This window comes from Equus asinus, chromosome 15 (genome assembly GCF_041296235.1).
Source record: "Equus asinus isolate D_3611 breed Donkey chromosome 15, EquAss-T2T_v2, whole genome shotgun sequence".
NCBI classification, from domain to species: domain Eukaryota; kingdom Metazoa; phylum Chordata; class Mammalia; order Perissodactyla; family Equidae; genus Equus; species Equus asinus.
The window spans coordinates 50,533,582-50,555,362 of NC_091804.1; the positions used below are offsets into that span (position 1 = coordinate 50,533,582).

Genomic DNA, 21,781 nt, shown 5'->3' on the forward strand with positions numbered 1-21,781 from the left:
CCTCCTCACTGGCTCCCTGCACCCACATGCCTCCCTGTTAGGAACACAGCAGTCCTTTCAAAACTCTACTGAGGAAGACCAACAAATCAATCCAGAGGATGAGGTTTACAGAGGGATGATGTTTGCAACCATCATAGTAATAACCGAAACAGGATATTCATGTAGTCTCAAAGTGTCTCCCTGGGATGCCTACTAGTTACCAAGGGAAACGGTAACCTTGTAGTGGAGAAAACATCAGAGTCTCCTGAGCTGAGACAGCAGGGCTCACATCTCCAGAGACAGGACAGACTGATGAGCACCCCAGGGATGCCAAACTGAGGAGGACACAGCCCCCCTGTGGTCGAGCCAAAAACACAGAACCTCATCCCCATCACAAGGGAGCATCATGGACTTTACAAAATGCCTGCCCCATGCTGCTCAAAAATGTCCAGGTCATGAGAGACAAAGGCTGAGTAGTCAGCCCAGGCTGGAGGAGACGAGGAGGCACAAGGACTGAATGCATCAGAGGCTCCTAGGTGAGACTTTAGACCGCAAAAAATCATACATGTATATGAAGTTAGTAGACTGTTAGCATTTGAATGTGGGCTGAGTTTCAGCAATATGATTGCATCAATGCTAAATGTCCTGCTTAATAATTGACAAAGTGCACGTTCTTAGGAAACATACACTTAAATGTCAGGGGTAAAGGGCATGATGTCTGGGTTCAGAAATAAAAGTTCACATAATAAGCCAAATGGGAAAAAATGTAAGCAGTAGGTGAATCTAGAAAAAGAGTATATGGAAGTTCTTTGCACAACTTTTGTGTAAGTTGGTTTAGAATTATATACTTAAAGGATAAACAAAGCCCCGCCCAGCACCTCGCTCCAGGGACTCAGCCTTCCTCACCTGCTCCTCCCAGTAGATGCAGCGCCGCCCCTTGCCCTCCAGCCCTCCACCATCGCCAGAAACCCCTGGAAAGGCTCCACATATCCCCCCACCCCCACCCCCAGCATCACTGTCCGCTGCGGCTGCGGAGGTCGCGAGTCTGCGGGCCAGGACTCCGTTTACCTGTGACGGATCTGGTCCTCTCAGCTGATCCTAGCAGCCTCTGGATACCACTCACCGAAATGGAAGTTTAATACCCAGGTCCTGGCCCTCAAGGACGCTCCCATGATCCCACCCAGGGACCCTCCCACCCAGCCAGGTCACACCTTGGCAGCGGAGCAAGGAGTAATAGAGTCTACTGGCGGGAGGGTTGCAGACCTCATCAGCACCCCAGGAGGGTCCCAGTTTAGGCTGGGGGAGGGGCGCAGCCATGAGGAGGTCTTAGAATCGTCCATCCCTGTGATGTCACGCGGAGAAAGTGTGGGGGCTGACTCCCACGCGCATGGGGACTAGGAAGGGGCATCTGACTCGCCCCAGGAGGCGTCTACACCGCGGCTCGTCCCAGCTGCTCTCTCCCTACCCCGACCCCACAGCGTTTCTCACCGTGGGTTGGGTTCCTACCTGCAGTCGTGCACCCCAAGCCCAACCCTGCCTCCGGTCCGGAGCCCTCAGATCAGGCCCTGAGCGGGAGGCCGCTCGGTGGGCCGGACGTTGCGGAGCTGATGAGGACGATCCGGGTGAAGATTTGGGACAATCTCATCAACCGCCCGGGGAGGAGCCGGCGGCCCCCATGGGGGAGTGGCCTCTCTCTGCCCCGCCCCGCCCCCGGCCTCGCCGGACCCCTGCAGGGCGACACGTCGGGGGCTGGACTGCTCCGCCCCGTCCCCCGCGCGCCCGCTGTCCCTCGTGGCCCTCTCGCCCGGTCGTCGTGGGCGCCCCTCCGGAAAGGCCCGTGGGAGGGCCGCACTAGGGGCGGGGTGGAGAGCGCGGTGGGGGGAAGCGTCTGCCCTCCCCGCAAAGGGGGAGCCCCTCTTGTTAGGGGGGCTGGCGGTCTGGGAGGGCGGCAGACCCGGCTCGGACCCCGGCCCTCCGTCCGGCACCGGACCGCTTGGTGCCGCGCTGGGCGCCAGTGCGCTCAGTCGGCTGGGCCGCCCCGGCCAGCTGCACCCACCTGGACGCCGCTCACCGCAGCGGGTGCAGCGGGAAGCCAGGCTCCGGGTCCTCGGAGGCCGGCCCGCGGTCTCCTCCCCGGAGACACAGACTGGCTTGCTGCCGACGCCGGAGGTTCAAGTCCACGCTGCTGGCCTCCGGGCCTCACTGCTCAGCGTGCCGCCCGCCCCGTCACCTGCCAGGGGAGGCCCGCTCCCCAGTCACACTGGCTCACACCCGGTGCCTCTGGGACCTGCAGCCGTAAGAGCAGATTGGTCCTGCAAAGAGAGAGCTCGTGACGAGCGAGCGTTTGCAGCACGGTGGGCGCTGGCTGGGCTGGAGACACGAGGAGCTGCTCTTCTGCAGCCCAGCACACGCTGGACAGAGGTAACTGGAGGCGGGGACCCGCGGGAGGGACTCTGGAGCAGACCCATACCTGCCTTCTGCTGGTCTTCTTGAAAGGGCACCAAAGCAGGCCAAGGACAGCCTTTCCAACCAGCGGTGCCGGGACAGCTGCGCAGACGACGAGGAAGAAATGAACCTTTAGTGGCACATCACATCACACAAAACAGGAACTCAAGATGAGTCATCTGACAGTCAAGGGTGCGCTGCAAAGCTTCTAGAAGAAATCTCCACCGCCTTGGGGTAGGCAAATATTTCTTTAAAAGGACATGAGAAGCACTAATGTAAAAGAAAAAGTTGATAAACTGGATGTCATAAATACCAAAAATTTCTGCTCTTCCAAAGACGCCAGTGAGAAAAATGAAAAGGCAAGCCATTGACTGAAAAAAATTCAAAATATACATATCTGGTGAAGAACTGTATGCACATTATTTTTTTAATCTTAAAACTCAATTAGGGGCCAGCCCCGTGGCCGAGTGGTTAAGTTCACGTGCTCCACTTCGGCAGCCCAGGTTCGGATCCTGGGCACAGACCTAGCACCACTCGTCAGCCACGCTGAGGCGTCCCACACGGCACAGCCAGGGGACCCACAACTAGAATATACAACTATGTACTGGGGGGACTGGGGGAGAAGAAGAAAAAGGAAGATGGGCAACAGATGTTAGCTCAGGTGCCAATCTTAAAAAAAAAAAAAAAAAGCTCAATTTAAAAAAAAAGCTCAGTTTTTTTCAAATGAATAAAATATTTGAAATGACACTTCATATAGGAAAATATACAAAAGGCCACAAGCACATTATAAAGGTGCTTGACGTCATTGGCCACCAGGGAAATGCAAATCCAAACCCAAGGAGATACCACTTTGAACACTGCAGCATGACTAAGTTTAGAAAGACTGACAATACCTAGTGCTGGCGAGGATGTGGAGCAGCAGGAACTCTCAAACATCACTGATGGGAATGCAAAATGGGGCAGCCACTGTGAAAGACAGTTTGGTAGGTCCTAATGAAGTTAAAGGAACGTCTACTTATGACCCAGCAATTCCACTCCTAGGTATCTCTCCAAGAGAAATGAAAACGCGTCTTCGATCTTCACAAAGCCTGGGGTGGGGTGTCGACTGTCCACACAAAGACTTGTACCTGTAGGTGCACAGCAGCTTCACTCATAGGAGCAAAAACTGGAAACAACTCCAACATCCATCGTCAGGCTACCAGATAACCAAATTATGGAATATTTGTATAATGAAATACTACTCAGGAAAAAACAATGACTGATACACACAAGAGCATGGAGGAATCTCAAAAACATTGTGTTGAGTGAAAGCAGCCAGACCCGAAAGAGTATTTAATGTATGGTTTCACGTACATGAAGTTCAAGAACAGAGAGATTATTATAAACCAGGTCAGTGGTACACAGATTCATCATACCCGCATGGTGCAGGTACCCTGAGCAAAGAAAACCACCTAGACTCTGATCTGAAAACCTGTGAGTCCTGGCTGAGGCCAAGGCAAAATTACCCTGTGGAAACCCAGCCTCATGCAGAAGAGCCTCCAGCCTTAGCCATCCCAACAGAAAGAAAGCCACTCAGATGAACCCCTCCCTTGGTCCAGCCCCTAAGGCCACCAAACAGTGAACAGGACCCAGATGCAGTGTTCACGTGTGGCTCAGGTGGAGAGAAGCTGATCAAGACACAGTATGCCCCAGTTAATGTAGCTGTGTCACAAACGACCCCAGAACTCAGTGGTGACCATTATTTATGTTCATGAGTCCTGTGGGTCAGGAATTCAGACAGGGACCAGCAGGGACAGCTGTTGTCCACTCCGTGATGCCCAAGCCTCAGCCAGAAGACTCAGATTCTGTGGCGGGGTCATCCGAGGCTCCTCACTCCACGTCTGGCACCTGGGCTGGGGGCTGCAATGGTGGGGGCTCCTTGAGCATCTGTCTCTATCTCCACGTGGTCTCCAACATGGCAGCTCAGGCTCCAGAAGGGGCATGTTCTGAGAGACAGAAAGAGAGAGAGAACGGCGGGTGGAAACTATCACCTTTTCCCAATCCAGCCTCAGAAGTCAAACAGCATGACTTCTGCCACATCCTAGTCACTAAAGGTGAGTCACTAAGGCCAGCTCACATCTGGGGAAGGGAAATTAGACTCCAGCTTTTGCAGGGGGGAGTGTTGTGGAGTTTGCGGGTGTTTTAAAGCCACCACACAGAAGAGAGCTGAGAGTCATCCATATTATAGGAAAAAAAAGTGGGAAAGAAAAGGCAGACCCAACTTGGAAGACAGCACAAGTCAGCAAACTCTAAACACTTCTGCCTGCAGGGCGACTTACCAGGAGACGTGGGTCCCAGCATGTCAGTCCTTACAATAAACATAAAAGGACCACACCACCAAAAGACTGAGAGTCACACGTCGGATGCTAAGAGAAGGAAAACACAAACATTTGCTGCTTACTAGAGATGCACTAAAACACAAAGACACAATATGATTAAAAATAAAAAAGGAGGGGCTGGCCCCATGGCCTGATGGTTAAGTTTGGCGCGCTCTGCTTTGGCAACCTGGGTTTGGTTCCCATGGACACCACTCGTCAGCAGCCATGCTGTGGCAGCAACCCACATACAAAATATGTGGAAGAGGAAGATTGGCACAGATGTTAGCTCAGGACAAATCTTCCTCAGCAAAAAATGAATGAATGAATGAATTTTTTAAAAGGGAAAAATATATGCCAGGCATCTACCACCCAAAAACAAATAAATAAATGCTGACATAGCAATATTAATGTAAGACAACCTAGAGTTTAGGGCCAAAAACCCCCCACAGAATAAATAGGACCGGGAAGGAACACTACTTAATGAAAAAGGGTTTTTCAAACTTTTTTGACCGGGATTTGCAACTAACATTTCCCAAAGTAGTAATTTTAATACACGTGACACACTCTGAAATTTCTATTCTATTCTGTTCTACTACATTCTGTTTTGTTCTATTGTATTCTATTCCTCCATGTTTAAGAAAACACTCTCTTCTAAACTGGTTTTACAACCCACTAAATTGTGTTACCACTGTTTGAAAAACACTATCCAAGAAGCTAGATAAACCATTAACATGTATATACCTAATAACCTAACCTTAAAATATAGAAAGCACCCAACTTCATCTATAGATTCAATGCAATCCCAATCAAAATCCCAGCAAGTTCTTTTGAGGATATACACAAACTGATTCTAAATTTTATATGGAGAGCCAAAAGACCCAGAAAAGCCAAAATAATATTGAAGCAGAAGAACAAAGTTGGAGGACTGACACTACCTGACTTCGAGACTTATTACTCAGTAATCAAGACGGTGTGGTATTTGTGAAAGATAGAAAAATAGACCAACGGCACAGAATGGAGAGCCCAGAAATAGACTCCCATAAATACAATCAACTAGTCTTTGACAAAGGAGCAAATCAATTCAATGAAGAAAGGACAATCATTTCAACAAATGGTACTGGAAAACTGGACATCCACATGCACAAAAATGAGTCTAAACACAGACCTTACATACTTCATAAAAATTAACTCAAATGGATCATAGACCTAAACGCAAAATGCAACACCATAAAACACCTAGAAGATAATAGAGGAGGAAACCTAGATGACCTTGGGTTTGGTGACGACTTTTTAGATACAACGCCAAAGCCATAATCCATGAAAGAAAGAATTGATAAACTGGACTTCATTAAAATTAAAAACTTCTACTCTGCAAGATGCTGTCAAGAGAAGGAGAAGACAAGTCACAGACTAGGGGAAAATATTTGTAAAAGACATTACCTGATATAGTTCTGTTATCCAAAATATACAAAGAACTATCAAAACTCAACAATAAGAAAGCTAAAAACCTGTTTAAAAAATGGGCAAAAGACCTGAACAGATATCTCACCAAAAAAGATATACAGATGGCAAATAAGCACATGAAAAGACACTCCACATCATATGTCATCAAGGAAATGCAAATTAAAACAACAGTGAGATACCACCACTACATATCTATTAGAATGGCCAAAACCTGGAAGACTGACACCAAATGCTGGTGGGGATGTGGAGCAACAGGAAATCTCATTTGTTGCAGGTGGGAATGCAAAATGATACAGCCACCTTGGAAGACAGTTTGGTGGTTTCTTACAAAACTAAACCTATTCTTACCATACGATCCAGTAATCATGCTCCTTGGTATTTATCCAAAGGAGTTAAAAACTTATGTCCACACAAAAACCTTCACACAGATGTTTATAAGCAGCTTTACTCATAATTGCCAAAACTGGAGATGTCCTTCAAGGTGAATGAATAAATAAACTTCAAGATGAATTCCAGAAAATGGAATATTATTCAGTGATGAAAAGAAATGAGCCGTCAAGCCATGAAAAGACTTGGAGGAAACTTAAATGCGTATCACTAAGTGAAAGAAGCCAATCTGAAAAGGCTACATGCTGCATGATTCCAACTATAAGATATTCTGGAAAAGGGAAAACTATGGAGACAATAAAAAGATGAGAGGTTGCCTGGGAGTAGTGGGAGGGATGAAGGTAGAGCAGAGGATGGTTAGGGCAGCGAAACTACTCTGTGTGATACTATAAGGATGGATGCACGTCCTCGAACATTTGTGCAAAGCCACAGAATGTACAACAGCAAGAGTGAACCCTTCTGTAAACGATGGACTCTGGGTGATTCTGATGTGTAACGCAGGTTCTTCAACTGTGACAAATGCACCATCAGGTGGGGGATGTTGATATGGAGGAGGCTATGATGTGTGGGGCAGAGGGTATATGGGAAATCTCTGTACCTGCCTCTCAGTTTTGCTATGAACCTAAAACTGCTCTTAAAGTAAATATAAATAAATGATAATAAATGAAGCAATAAATAATAAAATTTTAAGTCTATTTTATTTAAGAGATGTCAAACAAATTCACCACCCCAAAGAGAGATTGTAACTCACCTCTCTCAGAAACTGAGAGGTCAAGCTGACCAATAAGTAAATATAAATATAGAAATGCCCAGGGCCGGCCCTGTGGCCTAGCGGTTAAGTTCAGCACATTCTGCTTGGGCAGCCTGACTCCAGTTCCCAGGCATGGACCTACACCATTTGTCAGTGGTTATGCTGTGGCAGCGACCCACATACAAAAAAGAAGATTGGCACAGATGTTAGCTCAGGGAGAATCTTCCTCAAGCAAAAGAAAAAAATGAGGAAGATTGGCACCGATGTTACCTCAGGGAGAATCTTCCTCAGCAAAAAAAAACAAAACAAAAACAAAAAAACAGGAAAGAAAGAAAGAAAGAAACGCCCAACAAGTCAGTGAGCTTGATCCAATAGAAAATGTAGGAACGCATGCGGCCCAGAGAAAACACACATTTTGTTTTCAAGCACACATGGCCATTTACAAGAATTGATGTGGTTCCAGGGCAGTGTCTCCACAACAGGGAAAGAGGCAAGGACCCAGCCTCTGATCCGGGGGAAGGGGGCACGAGGCCCACGAGGCTTTGGGGACGGAGTGGAGGTTTAGGTCTTAGATCAGACTGCAGCTGACAGGTGTTGAAGTGGGAGACCAGTTAGAGAGTGGCCTTGGCAAGCCGACTCTGCCGGCCTGTTCAGGGACAGGAGAGATGGAGAGGAGAGGTGAGGGGCTCTCCCGAGCCAGGGCCCCTAACACTGAGGGTGGGGGTGGGGAATCGACTCCTTTCCAGCCCGGGCGCCTGACTGGGTGCCGGTGCCCCTCCTGAGACAGAAGATGGGGGGAGGCAGGTGTGGCCACAGGGCAGGGCTCTGTGCGGGGGCTGGTGGGATATTGGGAGATGCAGACCATACGGGAGAGGGCTGAGGCTGGGGGTCAGGGAGCCGTGGGCGAACCCTGGACACAGAGTGGAGGACAAGGTCTAGAGCCCCCTGCTCCCTCTCGAGGAGACTGGGCATCAGGATGTCCGACACGCATGCGGTGAGCGCCTGCGGCATACACATGGCTCTTCCTGAGCGCAAATTCCTAGGCCAGCCATGCCCAACATGCAAGGGGGCTGAGCACGAGGAGCGCCCAGTGCAGCCTCGAGGAGGAACGTGTAGACAGACCACACTCTCTCCGGTATGCAAGGACTCAGGCTTTGCTCCCAGCAGACCTGCGGCCAGCCCGTGGGGAGGAGCAGGGGTCCCTCTGTCTGCCCTGTGGGCTGTGTTAAGAGGCTGCACCCATGCTCTTTGACCCTCTTTAATATGCTTTCAATAATCAAAGAACCGGGTTTTGAGAGTGTTATGCAAGTCGCTGCAGGATAAAAGTTGAGACTGAAGGGGAACCTTGACCCAAGGCTGGAACAAAACAGCCTCCACCAGTGGGAGCTCCACAAACTCCCCGCCTGCAAGAACTCCCACCTTCCCCAGAGCTTGGTTCTGGATCCTTCTCTTCACCAGCACTGCTTCTCCCGGCGTTAATGTCCAGGCCAAGGCTGCAGGAACCAGTGCACACGACGTGGCCAGAGGCCGCCACAGAGTCCATACCGTGCAACTCCACTATCACGGTTTGGAACGTTGGAGGAAACAACATGGGCTTTGAGAGTCAGGGTCCTTGTTGCCCTTGGTCCAGGTGCTGGGTGCAGGGGTCCCCGCTGGGAACTCACCCTTCTGAGTGACGGGTGCTTCTCCGTGCACATCCTCTGTTGCAATAAATAGGGAGCTAAGGAGTGTGCTGCCATACCCTTCCTGTGGGGTCTCACCTGGGGCCACTCCTGCCGCAGTATCTGTGGGCAGCTCAGATCTGATGGCCCAGGACACAATTCTAGGGGGCACCACCATCCACCCAGCTGCTCGGGCCAGCCTCCTGAGCTCCCCTTTCCCAAGACAGGTCCCCTCCACCCGTCTTGGGCCATGGTGACTACACTGCTCTGGCCCTGGGCCCTCTTCGGTCTTCCTACTGCCCCCTCCATGCTGTGATCTCCAGCTCGCTGAAGCACTGACACCACCCGGCCCTCTCGTGCTCTCTGTCCCTGGACAGGGCTGTGCTGTCACTACTAGCCCGACACCGTCCACTCCTGAGACTGCTTGTTGGCTGGTTCACAGGCCCCGGAGCAGGAGCCTTGTGCCTTGCTCAGAGGAGTCAGCTCCACATGCCACAGAGTCTCCAGCCCCAGCCGCTCCACAGCTGAGGACATGGGAGTGGGGAGCAGCCATCCACCAGGCTTGCAGCGCCCCTGAGTGTCCCCGCAGAAGGCAGTGGCGGCAGAGCCTCCGCCAAAAACACAGGTGAGGAAAAGCCACAGCGTGGCTGAGGGCTTTCCTCCTGACGGGTGTAGGGAGCTTCAAGGCATCGTTAGCAGAGGTATGGCAGACAAGTGACCCCTAGAAAGAGCTGTGTGGAGCCCGAGGCACAACGGACCGTCCAGACCGGTCAAGGCCCTGTCACCAACAGCAGTCCCCACAGCTGTCCTGCTTCCAACTCGGGACCAACCAGAGAAAGCCGCATGTGCTCCCCACACAACTCTGGGACGCCCACCTCCTGCGGGCCGCCCGCCATCCCTCTTCCCCACAGGCCTCCCCGCCACCCGCCCTTGCACGAAACAGCTGCCCCACCCCACAGGGAGCACCTCTGCTTGTTCTCCACCAGGGACTTGAGGGTGACAATCCCGCAGGCAGGGAACAGCTGCTGGAGACGTGGCAGGAAGACCCCCAGCTCTGGGCACCAGCAGGAGCTCCCACCGGGGACAGGAGCAGGGTGGAGAGAGGGCAGGCAGCCCCAGCCAGATGTCGGGGAAGGTTCACATCCCGGCTGTGCCACCCTCTCCTGCCCGGCTGCCCCAGCTCAGCGGTATGCACAGGGGTTGGCCCTTCACACATCAGCACAGCAGCCCCACACGCCGTCTCAGGACCCAGTGTCTCAGCACTGCCACGTTACAAGTTAAGTTCGACCGCACGCAGAGACGTGAGGACCTGCAGCACATGCTCCACGGGCCGTGGCCACAGGTCAGGGCGACGACGTGCCTTGGCCTCTGGAAGACGCTGCACACAGGAGAAAGAGAACGCCAGCAGAACCTCTGCTGTCAAAAACAGCTGTGACCTCGGGGCCCCCAGAGCACTTTCTCCAGGGCAGATGTCGGAGTGTGAGCACACGTGAGCCAACACTGCAGGCAGTGGGCACGCACTTACACATGACTGGAGCATGAGCACACGTGAGCCAGCACTGCAGGGAGCGGGCATGTGCTTACATGTGACTGGAGCGTGAGCACATGTGAGCCAGCACTGCAGGCAGCGGGCAGGCGTTTACATGTGATTTGACCCCCCTACAACCTGTCATCACAAGAAACAAATTATGAAAAACGTTTTTATTTTAAATCAAAGTACCGAGCGGATACTTGCAAAACAACATACAAAGTAGAACTCAGATGCTTCCCTTCCCCAGGCTGCCTCTGAGCACCGACGGGAAAAACCAAACCTGACCCTGCCTTCCCAGCATTCAATGCACAGGCACTGGGACAGCCTGTCGCTCTGCCCCAAGGAGACTGGGGGTGGGGCGCGGGCCGGCGCCCACAGAGCGCACTGACCCCTTCCCCAGTGGCTGAGGTTTCCTCGAGGACGGCGGACCCCTCCCCGCAGCCTGGGGCTTGGGCCCTGCCAGACACGGATGTCCACGAGTGAGCGGACCTAGGGAGTACTGGACACAGCCTCCCAGCCCTGCATCCGAACGTCCCGGGATGGAGTAAGGGGCTGGGTGTTGATTCTGAAGCTGTGTGTGATTCCATGTAGATGGCTCTGAAGTGAACTTTCCGTCCAGCACTCCCGGTACAAGCGGGCTCCTCCAACTCTGACAAAGGCTCCATGGGCAAGACAGTTTTATCAGCGACATGGTATTAATACAGTCTGAGCTGGTGTGGACGGGTGGGCGGGCCAGGGGTACCCACACACAGGGTCACACTCCACGTGTAACAGGATTCATGACTCAGTGAAGATGAGCTTAAAAAAGGAGTATGTACACCGACGAGTAAAGAGCACGCTGCAACCAGCTGGCCCATGACAACAGCAGACAAAACATAACAAAGAAAACAAAACAACAACCTCAGTAGCTTGACGTGGGGCGAGGCCCTCTGAGGGGGTTCTGGGGCACTTGATGGGCGGAAGGACGGACAGACGGAGCCCAGTTCTCTTCAGAGCGTGAGGTGGGGTGGTGGCTTTTCTCAGGGGCCCCTCCCCCACTGTGGGTGGCAGCGGTGACAGAGCTGGCAGGTCGTCTAGGGGTGGCCGGGGACCCTGCTGGCGACAGCTTAAGGCCTACAGAGCGGCCCCTGCCTGGTCTTCCTGAGTCCAAAATGAGAACTGCAGATGCCCAGGAACAGCCCTTCCCAGGAGCACCCAGGTCCCCACCTTGAGGGGAGTGGCCCGGCCGAGCCTGCCAGGCAGCCGCCTCACACATGCTGGGGCACCGGTGTTAGCCAGCAGGGTGTAGCCGCCTCCAGGTGGGGGGGCGTGGGGGGTCCCAGGCTGAGGCTGCTATGCTGGCCGCACCAGCAGGTTGAGCACAGGGAGCGACGATGAGCCCGTGATCTGAAGGGGCATCTCCACCCTGTGGGAACCCTCCACAGCTCCTGTCTTGTGCTAGTTAGGCTCCCACCCCCAGGACCAAAGCCCCAGGAGCACACCCGCCATCACACTCCCCTGGGGGGGCCAGTTCAGTGCTGGGGGCTCATAGGGGAGAACGGCAGACCTCCCCAGCACTTGGTCACCCACGGGCCATCCCAACAGCTGTTTTGTACAAAACACTCTGGAACCCAGAGCAGATTCAGGAAGCCTAGGCACTAAGCATCGTTTAGGTTGAAAATGCTACAAACTTGACTCCTCCTAGAAGCCTACTAAACAAGTCACTTAAAACACCCACAGTGCATGTACAGTGGCCCCTGAGCACCTGCCGGGTGAGGGGAGGTGGGTGTCCCCATTCTCGCCTGTGGGCAGAGAGAGGAAGCGCGTGCTGCTCGTGGCCTTCAGCCCCCTCTGCTCAGGCGGGTGCCCCTGGGCTCTGCACCCCAACCCCTGGGTGCCCGGGAGCCCCCAGACCTGAACCACGTGCAGACCTGCGGCCCCACTGATGCCTGTTCCAGAGATGAGGAACAGGATGTGGCTGCACTAAACCTACAGAAAACTGTGGGAAGAAACCAAATCCATAGGATCCACGGGTTTCCACACTTGGGGACGGTTCCCAAGACAAGTGCTAGTCACGTGCCCCCAGGCAGCGCAGGCCTGCGGGTCCACAGGCACCCCCTCCCTGGCTGCTCCTGGCACCCGGCTGCACCTAGGCCTTGTCCCCTCCGCCTGGCTCCTGATCAAGGCCCAATGTGTAAACAGTATTAATAAGCAACAGATGGAAAAATATATTTCCCAAGAAAGAAGGGGAGAAGCTCAGAACGCGGGACAGGCGCCAGAGGCAGCTGCATTTTTGTCCCTCTCTCTTCTCTCCACTGTTTCGGTGGCTCCTCTTTGGTTCAGCAGCCCCACGTGACCCTCCAGACGCTGGTGCCATGTTCTGCCGGCCACGGCCTGAGGAGAGGCAGCCATCCCTGTGCCTGAGAGGGGCCTCGCCCTCTGCTGATGGCTACTTGTGCTCATGGCCCTCCGCCAGGGCGGCCACCTCAATGGTGGCTGTGTGCTCCTCAGGCCCTGGGGCAGCCACAGCGCTCTCCATGGCCCCCGTGGGAACTGTCACAATGGTGCTGCCCCCGGGTGACACCTGGGCCACGTTCTGCAGGGTGGGGCCTAGGCCGGGCAGGGTGAGCAGCTGCAGCGGGCTCACCACCTTGACCACAGTGCTGCCGTCCTGCATGGCAGCCGTGCTCAGCACCGTGAGACTGGACGCGTCCGGGTGGATCTCCACCGCACTAGGAAAGGTGGTGCCCGAGGAGGCCAGCACTGTGTAGCCCCCAAGCAGTGGTGAGGCCGGGGAGCTGGCAGGAGCAGCCTGGGGGGAGCCCTTGCCCAGCACAGGGGATGGCAGGGTGGACACCACTTTGCCAAGCGGCACGCTGGTCAGCTGGGAGACAGGCATGCCCGGGGCGAGGGCAATCTGCGCGGACTGGGCGAGCACCTGAGAGGCGATGGCAGCCGGCCCGGACGTGGCCCTTGCGAGCCGGGGCCGCTTCACGGGGGGTGGCAGGGAGACGGGCGTCAGCGTCATGAGCACATTGCTCAGGTGCTGCGACTTGTGCTTGAGCTCCTTGGCCCGTCGGCGGTGCTCGTCACACTGCTGCTCCAGGGCTGCGGGTAGACGGGGCAGAGCATCAGTGCAGGTATGTGGAGACAGAGCGTAAGACCATGCACACCCTGCGCTGACCCGGGGCCCGCCCTGACCCAGGGACCTGTCCCGCCAAGGCAGCAGAAATGCCGTCTCAAAGGCAGCACCTCTGAGCTGCCAGACCCGCCCATTCTCCTCAACAGCACCCTCCCTTTGCAGGGAAAGTTGCTCTTGTGACATATTAAGATAAAAACAGGTCAAACCAGCCCACTTTACACGTGTGCACACACATGCACACCCCCATAAGTCCAGGCACCAGGGGCACGCTGGGGAAGAGGCACAGAGGTCAAAGGTGAGCTCTGGGGGTCACAGTCGGCCTTTGCCGCGTCTCTAGTTGGCTCTTAGAAGTAACTATGTAGTGAGTCACCAAAGCACAAGACAAGTGACTATGCTCTCCACATGGCGGTCTGACTACGGCGGTCCAGGCACCACTGACTCCCTGCATGGCAGCACTAAGCACGTTCCTGGTCTGTCCAGGACTTCACACTCTGCCTCCATAGCCCTCTAAGGAAAAGCTCCCCTGCGTGGCTGTGACTAGGGACAGTCGTGCAGGCACACAGCCCAGAGAGGCAAGCCCTAGCCGCCAAGCCTGACTCTACCGCCTGGACGCACCCGCCAGGTCGCGGGCGTACTGCTCCCGTGAACGGTCCATCTGGCACTTGTGGCTGGCCAGCACCTTCTTCACCAGATCCAGCATGCCGAAGTTCTGCACGATGTTGTTGAGGAGGACGGCATCTTAAAGGGGCAAGGTGAGCACAGTGAGAACAGGACAGGACCAGGGCCGGCTCCTCGGGGCTCCAGACCAACCAGAGATGCCCAAGAAACACACACGCCAGCCTGGGAGAGGCGGGTCTTGCCTTCACCTCCTTCACCACCAGAAGCTCAGCCTAGCTTAGGACTCAGCTCCCTCCCAGCGGAAAGGCCTGGAGGGAGACGCTGCTGGGCTCAGCTCGCAGCTGCAAGGAGCAGGCTGCACCCGGTGGCATCCTGAGGTAGCCAGCCATCCTGCCGCTGCTCAGGAGTAGAACGAGGCCCCAGGGGCGGCACCCACCAAGGCCAGGGCAGACACACAGCCCCCTTACCTCGCAGTTGCAGGGGAGGATCCTGCACCCGCTGCTGCAGGCCTTTCATGGTCTCCACCAGCTCCTGGTGGAACTCCTGTATGACCTCGTCCAGCAGGCCAGCGTCCTTGAGCCCTCGCCAGAAAGCAAAGGTGTCATCTATGAGGGAAGGAGAGGCTCAGAGAGCAGGAAGAGTCCTACATGGGCAGCCTCACCAGGGGCTTCCAACCACAGGAAGGAGCAAAGGACTGCCAGGAGGACACAGCTCTGGGGGTCAGCAGCATCCCCCTCCCACTGAGCTGGGCCTCAGTCAGCCTAGGCGTGTTCACATGCGAAGTCCAGGGGGTCGGCCCACAGGAAATGGCACTGAACACAGCCTCCAAGCACCTGGGGGACAGCTGCTGGTGCCCGGCCAAAGGCAGAGCTCCCCCCACTGCAGGGCCACTTTCTCCAAGAAGGTGATTCCACCGGCCCCGCCTGCATCTGCCTGAGGGTGAGCACCGGCGGGAGCCTTGCTCTGTTGCCGAGCACACCCGACTCCTGCCCCAGGCCCTCCACCCACAAGAAGCCCCGGGAAGGACCTGTACCTCCGATGGCCGTGGTCCAGTCGCTGGGGTCCTCGCAGGTCTCTATGGTGATGGTGGCAGGAGACCCATTCACTGCAACAAGATGGAACAGCGGTCAGCCTCGCCCGCCTAACCTATCCCCAAAATATGAGCTCTGAATCTCTCCTTTGCACCAATTTTCACAAAACTGACACAAACGTGCACTAGTGCGACAAAGGACTGACTTGCCTCACACTTGAAACTTATTTTCAAAATTTCCAATCACAGACACTTTCAAACACAAAGAAGAACTAAAAGATCTCCTCGAGCCCATCACACAGTCTCAACAGCTCTCAACATTTTGCTCTTTCCATTGCATTTATAACTTCCCCAGGAGCTTCCAGGGCTCGACAGTTAGGCGCCAGATGGTAGCTCCTCCGCCTGTCTTCCTCTCCCGCGAGCGCGGCACAGGGCCATGCTGCACACTGAGTCCATCATGCCTGGACTTCTTCCTCCCCTTGCGTCTTGTTTCACTGAAGCCACCATGTGTCTGGGTATCTCTTGTGTTTGCATTCTCTACATCAGAAGACGTGGGGCTTTGAGAGACAGACGCTATCCTCTTTGGCCTAATCGATTCCCGCCCTCGGGCCTGCAGCATGACGTGGATGCCCCTGGCTTGGCCATCTGGCGCTGTTTCTATTGGGACCAGGCTTTTAAACAAGCCTGGCAGCCGGCTGGTGTCTGCGTGAGCTTCTCCCCCTCATGCTGGCCTCTTCCACACCCGGCAAAGACAACATGCTGGGGAATATCACACACTGGGAATGATCGGGGTCACGAACGGATGTTTTCACTCTGAGCTGATACAAAACCCTTGACTAACTCCACAACAGGCGAGCCAGCTGCTCTCACAGACTCTGGCTGAAGAAACCACCACACAGATGAGTTTAAGTAAAGTGATAGACAGACTGGCCAAATCATCAAGGGACAACAGAGTTCAAAGAACTAAATCCTAAACCCGACGTGCACTTCACCGGACACATGCACTGACAGGAGCGCTCAGAGCCCGGCCCTTCCTCAGAGGTCAGTCTGCTTATGATGGGCTGCCTGTCATAAGACGGAGCAGAGGGTCTGAACCCAACAACCCAACGTGACCCTCAGTTCTCAGGAACTGAGTCCAAGTTCTCAGGAAAGCTACTGGCCCACCGGGAGTGGAACACATGTTCCAATGTGTCTCCAGGAGGAGGGGCTGGGCTGTGATCTGGCCCCTCCCCACACTGCCTCGCGCCGTCCAGGGAACCAGACCAGGACCCAGCCTGGGGCTTTGGTGCAGAAACGCCTCATCACTGCCAACTGTAACCACTGCACGAGGAAAGAGCTGACTGGCAACCTGTGTGTTCCCGGAGCGCCCAAGAAGGACCAAACCAGAGCAGCTGTCCGCACTGCAGCCGCCAGCCCACTCAGGCAGGGCGCAGGGAGCACATCTGGGGTAAACAGCAGGACCTCGCCTTTGCCCCCGGCCTCCCTCTCGTTCCTCCCAAGTACAGGGCAAGGCCTCCCAACTGACCACTGTCTGGTCAGTGATAAGGACGGTTCCTGGACACACGGCAGCACGCCCAAACTGACCCCATGGAGTGACAGTGTAGGGGTAACCCAAGTGACACCAGTGGAAATGCAACACTGGGATCATCCCTGGGTGACACGAACAGGGAGCTCAGGACCTGATTTCACTCTCACTGCAGCTTTAAAGAGCATTTCTCTACTCAAAAACCTGGAAAGAACTCATAGTCCTTCTACAAGTCGGAGCAAGAGATATCAACAGGGAAGAACAGCTAAGCACGTCGGTGGAAACCCAAGCGGCAGGGAGCACGCGCGCACACACACAAGCAGAGCGCCAAGTGCTGCAGGAAGAGTGGGCCCCCAGCTGGGGCGCAGCTGCAAGGGGAGGGTGGGGGTTGGACGGGACATGAGGGGAGCCCCCGATGGGTCAAACTTGGTGGTGTGGGCACTGGACTTCGGCCTTACTGTTCTTATATGCTTCTCTACTGAGTTATTACATTTTACAACAAAAATGGCTTAAAAAGAAAAAGTACTTTAATCTCCCTTGTGGATGAAAACAGCAACTCAGCCAGAGGTGGCCACCGACACCGTTGGCCCAGAGGGGACAGCAGGCTGCCATGTGTGCACGCACAGAGGCCCAAGCAGCAGGCACATTCACCTCCTGTTCACCTCTGCAGGCGGGAGCCAGAGTGGGGCTGGGTCATGCTGAGCCAGCAAGAGCAAAGCCTCAGCCCCAGCACGTACCGTCAGCCGTGGCAGGCGTGAGCGGGATGTACTCGGCTGACGTGGGGCTGCTGAGGGACACGCGGGCTCCCGAGAGGTCGATCTTGGTGCTGCGGCAAGTGTTGGAGCAGACCTTGTCGTGCTGGTAGAAGTCTAGCTCCCCGGAGTCCATGATCTTCCTGTGGCAGAGGAGGGACAAGAGTGTCACCCGCTGCACCCAAGGCCGCGGCCAGGGCGCCTGCGAGCGCGACTGCAAGGAACGGGGTCTGGGAGCAGATCCCAGGAGAGGTGGTGGCTACAGAGTGGTTAACCAAGGCCAAGCCTTCAGGAGGCGGAGGTGGGCTCCACAGAAGCTCCCAGACAGGCCTCTGTCACCCCTCCAGCACAAAGCTCTCAGCCAGCACGGGGACTTGCTGCAGCCAGGCAGCTGGCCCTGGTGGCCTGTGTGTGACTGTGGCCACAGGCAGTGTAACTGCAATGGCCAGTGCCCCCAGGGAGAAATGGGGCCCTGACTGGCGGGTGTCCTCGAGATGCTGGTCGAGCACTGTGGGGCTAGGCCTTTCCAGGATGCTCTGCCATCCGCAGGCCCCCGGGGAGCAGACCCACAGCTAACAAAGGCACTGGCAGTGGCACAGCCGCGTGCTATACAGCCAACTGTGAAACAGAGAGGTGCCAAGCCCTTCAGGAGGAGGCTTGCCCTCTGCCCACACACGAAAACCAGGACCCGGTGCCTCTGGCTTCCTGCAATCTCCAGGCTGCATCACTTCCCGTCCTCAGTTTTATCAGCAAGGGAATTCCCCCTCTGCACGTCCTCTGCCTTCCTGGATGGCCCTCCCCAGGCCCTTCCCTCTGCCTCACACGTCTCAACACGCGCACCTTGACCAGTGCAAGGGTCACACAGCTCTGTAGAGTCAGGGCTCCAACCACGGGCTACAGGCACTCCCCTGGCAGCAAAGGCACAGCCAAGGGCAGCAGGGAGCCGCTTCAAGAACAAACGCGTTGAGGACAGCAGCCCCTCCGGCAGCACAGCGAACCAACTCAGCCACACCAGACACCGTCAAACACGGCTGGCGTCTCCAGGCAGACAGGCAGCAGGCCTGCGGGGATGGGCACAGGCAGGAGGGCGGGAAGGCTGGTCAGAAGGCCAGGCCACATCAGGAGGGGCTAACATCACCACCAGAGCAGAAAGCGTGAGCATGTGGGACCTGGGAGGTGGCCTCTGGGGTGAACTAAAAGCCTGGATAGCGTCTGTCCTAGGCTTCTCAGAAGGCATCCTCCTCCTTGTGTTGCAGTTGACAGGAAGAGGTCAGAGGCCATCCGAGACAGGGCACACACACCCAGGGTGGCCACAGAGCAGACACTGGCCCTAACACCAGCCCCGGCAGCTTCCCACAGACAGGAGCGAGAGGTCCCATGGAGGCCGGTATGGCCACTGGAGCCTGAGGAGTGACCCCTGGACCCTCAGCGTTCTCAGACCTGATGTCTATGTGAGGTAGCTGAGAACTGGCCCAAACCTTCCCACAAATTTCTAATGAATTTCAGAGGGAAAGGAAGTGTGTGGGGAGAAAGTGGACTCCTGACCCCAGAGCACGCCACCACTGAAGGCCGCAAGGGGCGCCAGCACTGCCGAGTCCACAACAGGCTGAGGAACCATCCAGACTCGAGGAGACTGAGATGCAGCCACCAAACGCAGATATGGTCTAGACAGGACCCTCACCAGGCAGACTGGCCATGCCAGGAAAGACAGTGCAGACAACCAGCCAGACTAACACGCACCGCAGGCTAGAGAGAAGTAGGCTGTGGACCTGGCTCTCCCAGGCTGGCGACTGCGGTGGAAAGCCAGGAGCACGTTCTCATCCAGAGGCAGGAGGCTGCTCACCAATGACCTGTGTGCTTTGCATGTCCACTTCAGTAAGAAGTAATGCACATAAAGAAGAGCACAGAGGCTATGTTGAGAGATGACGCCTGGGGGCCCGTATGACGTGCAAACACTTATTACACTGTTAATATTTTACTGATGAAGTAGTCACAAGTTCCGCCAGGTAAAGAATTGGTGGAATCAAAATGAGACAAAAAACTCTCCACGTCTGACAGCGTTGCATGCAGGCTAGAGAGTGGGCCGGGCAGCCCCCGGGGATGCTACTGACTCTCATGTCCAAAATGTGCCTCCCTTTCAAAAACCAAGAAACAATGAAACAGCAATGGCTACTGTGCTTCCGCCAGGTGGGGCGCGTGACAGAGTCACGGGCACTTGAAGCTGTGTGGCTCGCCGGCCTCACCCACCTGAGCATGATGCCATTCATGCGGATGGCTCTCTTCCAGTCCTTCAGGGTGGACTTGCCGGCCAGGTGCACGAACTCCTTCGGGCTGATGACGTGCTCGTCGTACTGTGGAGGGAAGCGCAGCAGCACAGGGTCAGGATGCAGCCCCTCCCTGCCCTTCTTTCTCGCCGGGCCTCCCGTCTGGAGCCCAGCCTGGGGAAGGGGCACAGACGGCGGGCAGAGCACCATGGCACAGAGGAACAGCAGGCTGGCTCTCAATCTAACATTTAGGATTCAGCCAGCGGCAATCTTGATTTGGGAAAAAGAACAAGTCAGGGAGCAAAAGGGACGGCCCCCCTGCACAGGGGCTGGAGTGCGGAGCTGGCCTCCTCCTGTCAGCAGTGGCAGGCACTGCCCACGCCCAGGGGGGGAGCTGAGCACCTGGCGCTGTCTGCCTAAGGACACACCAGACACCAGGGCCAGGGGAGAGCTGAGGCAACCCCGCCATTCAGGGAGATGTGGTGCTCTCTCTGCAGATGGGAGTCAGCAAACCTTCTTAGGAGTGATTCATTCAACAAACAGCATACAGATGGACCCCAACTTAGAACGGTTCCACCTAGAATCTTTCAACTTTACCATGGTGCAAAAGCAATGCGCATTCAGCAGAAACTGTACTTCAAATTTTCATCTTTTCCCAGGCTAGTGACATTTGGTACGATGCTGTCTGGTGATGCTGGGCTGTGGCAGGCGCAGCTCCCGGCCAGCCTGCCCTCATAAGGGTGAACAACCAATACACTGACAACCATGCTGGACCAGACGGCTTTCACTTTCAGTCCAGGACTCAATCAATTACACGAGATACTTGACACTTTATTATAAAACAAGCTTTGTGTTGGTGATTCTGCCACCTGCAGGCTCATGTCGGCGTTCTGAGCACTGAGGGAGGTGGGGCTGAGACAGGAGGCTGGGTAGGTTAGTGGTGCTAAATTCATTTTCAACTTAGAGTATTTCAAACTTATGATGGGTTTATCAGGACATAACTCCACCATAACCTGAGGAAGACCTGTGCATGTCTTAGATGAAAATAACCTGAGACAGAGAGTACCAGATGAACTGTGAGCGCCCCTCACCCGGCCCAGCCCACTCCTAACAGTGCCCTTCACAGCACAGAACACGCCGAACTCTCGCACTGAGACGCACAGACATCCTTTTCAAAGTCAGGGGGCTGTCCTCCCCACTCACAGGGTTCTGGGGCCTGCTAGTTTCACCCAATGTTGGAGCTCAGCTGGCCTGAGAAGGTAAAATATCCTATTCAATCTTGTTAAATGAGCATTTATTAGAACCAAAGAATCAAAATAAAACTCTGTTTACTTAGAAAACAAGCAGGCTGCAGATGGAGTCACTGAGTCTCAGCAGAGACAGAAACAAAAGCTCCAACTGTGGTCTGGACGCACCACTGGACCCAGGCCAGGGCACTGGGGCTGCCTCCAGGGCCTCCCCTCCCTAGGCCCTCCCCTCCCTGAGACCTCCCCTCCCGGGGGCGACTTCCTCTCGAGGTGCCCTGCTGTCTGTGTTCAGGTCTAGCCCAGATGATCCTGCCGCCAATGCCTCAGCTCCTGAGTCTCCATCAGCTTGGGTCATGGCAAAAGCAACCAGCTGGAGAAGCCCTGCTGAAGGAAGTCATCTTCCCCATTTCCTGAGCATCTGCACACTGCCTCCCTGAGCCCAGGAAGCCAGTGAACCCTTCACTTGGCTGTTTGGGAGATGGGCTCTGAGCCCAGGCAGGCGGAGTCGGAAGACCTCTCTGACCACTGGCCCAAGCCAGCAGGAAGTTCACACGGTGCCCAGGCTCTGCACACCCCCACATGTGAGCCCATCTCTAGCCATCGCCTCTGGCCCACCCCAGCAGCACCTGGATAATCCAGCTGCCACCTG

The 21,781-nt window shown here is 55.2% G+C and overlaps 2 protein-coding genes across 16 annotated transcripts in view; both read right to left on the reverse strand.

Annotated features, from left to right (window-relative positions):
- HELZ2 (helicase with zinc finger 2) overlaps positions 1-2,586 on the reverse strand; it is a 25,941-nt gene extending 23,355 nt beyond the window's left edge. Inside the window, exons 1-2 of the mRNA XM_070486282.1 lie at positions 2,450-2,586; positions 2,036-2,291 (exon numbers count right to left, since the gene is read on the reverse strand). The gene's annotated coding sequence lies outside the window, so the exon portion shown is untranslated. The remainder of the gene's footprint in view (positions 1-2,035; positions 2,292-2,449) is intronic.
- A 1,138-nt stretch (positions 2,587-3,724) lies between these two features.
- The window catches only part of GMEB2 (glucocorticoid modulatory element binding protein 2), a 39,632-nt gene continuing 21,575 nt past the window's right edge, over positions 3,725-21,781 (reverse strand). For 13 of the 15 annotated variants that reach the window (XM_014849106.3, XM_070486307.1, XM_070486306.1 and 10 more), the window contains 6 exons: positions 19,869-19,972; positions 17,607-17,764; positions 15,348-15,419; positions 14,782-14,919; positions 14,312-14,434; positions 10,729-13,662 (listed from right to left, as the gene is read on the reverse strand). In XM_014849106.3, the coding sequence (XP_014704592.2) occupies positions 13,004-13,662; positions 14,312-14,434; positions 14,782-14,919; positions 15,348-15,419; positions 17,607-17,764; positions 19,869-19,972 (1,254 nt within the window). In that variant the 3' untranslated portion in view covers positions 10,729-13,003. Of the gene's footprint in view, positions 4,410-4,742; positions 4,830-10,728; positions 13,663-14,311; positions 14,435-14,781; positions 14,920-15,347; positions 15,420-17,606; positions 17,765-19,868; positions 19,973-21,781 lie in introns of those variants that run through there. The other 2 variants (XM_070486308.1, XM_070486309.1) reach the window with 2 other exon arrangements.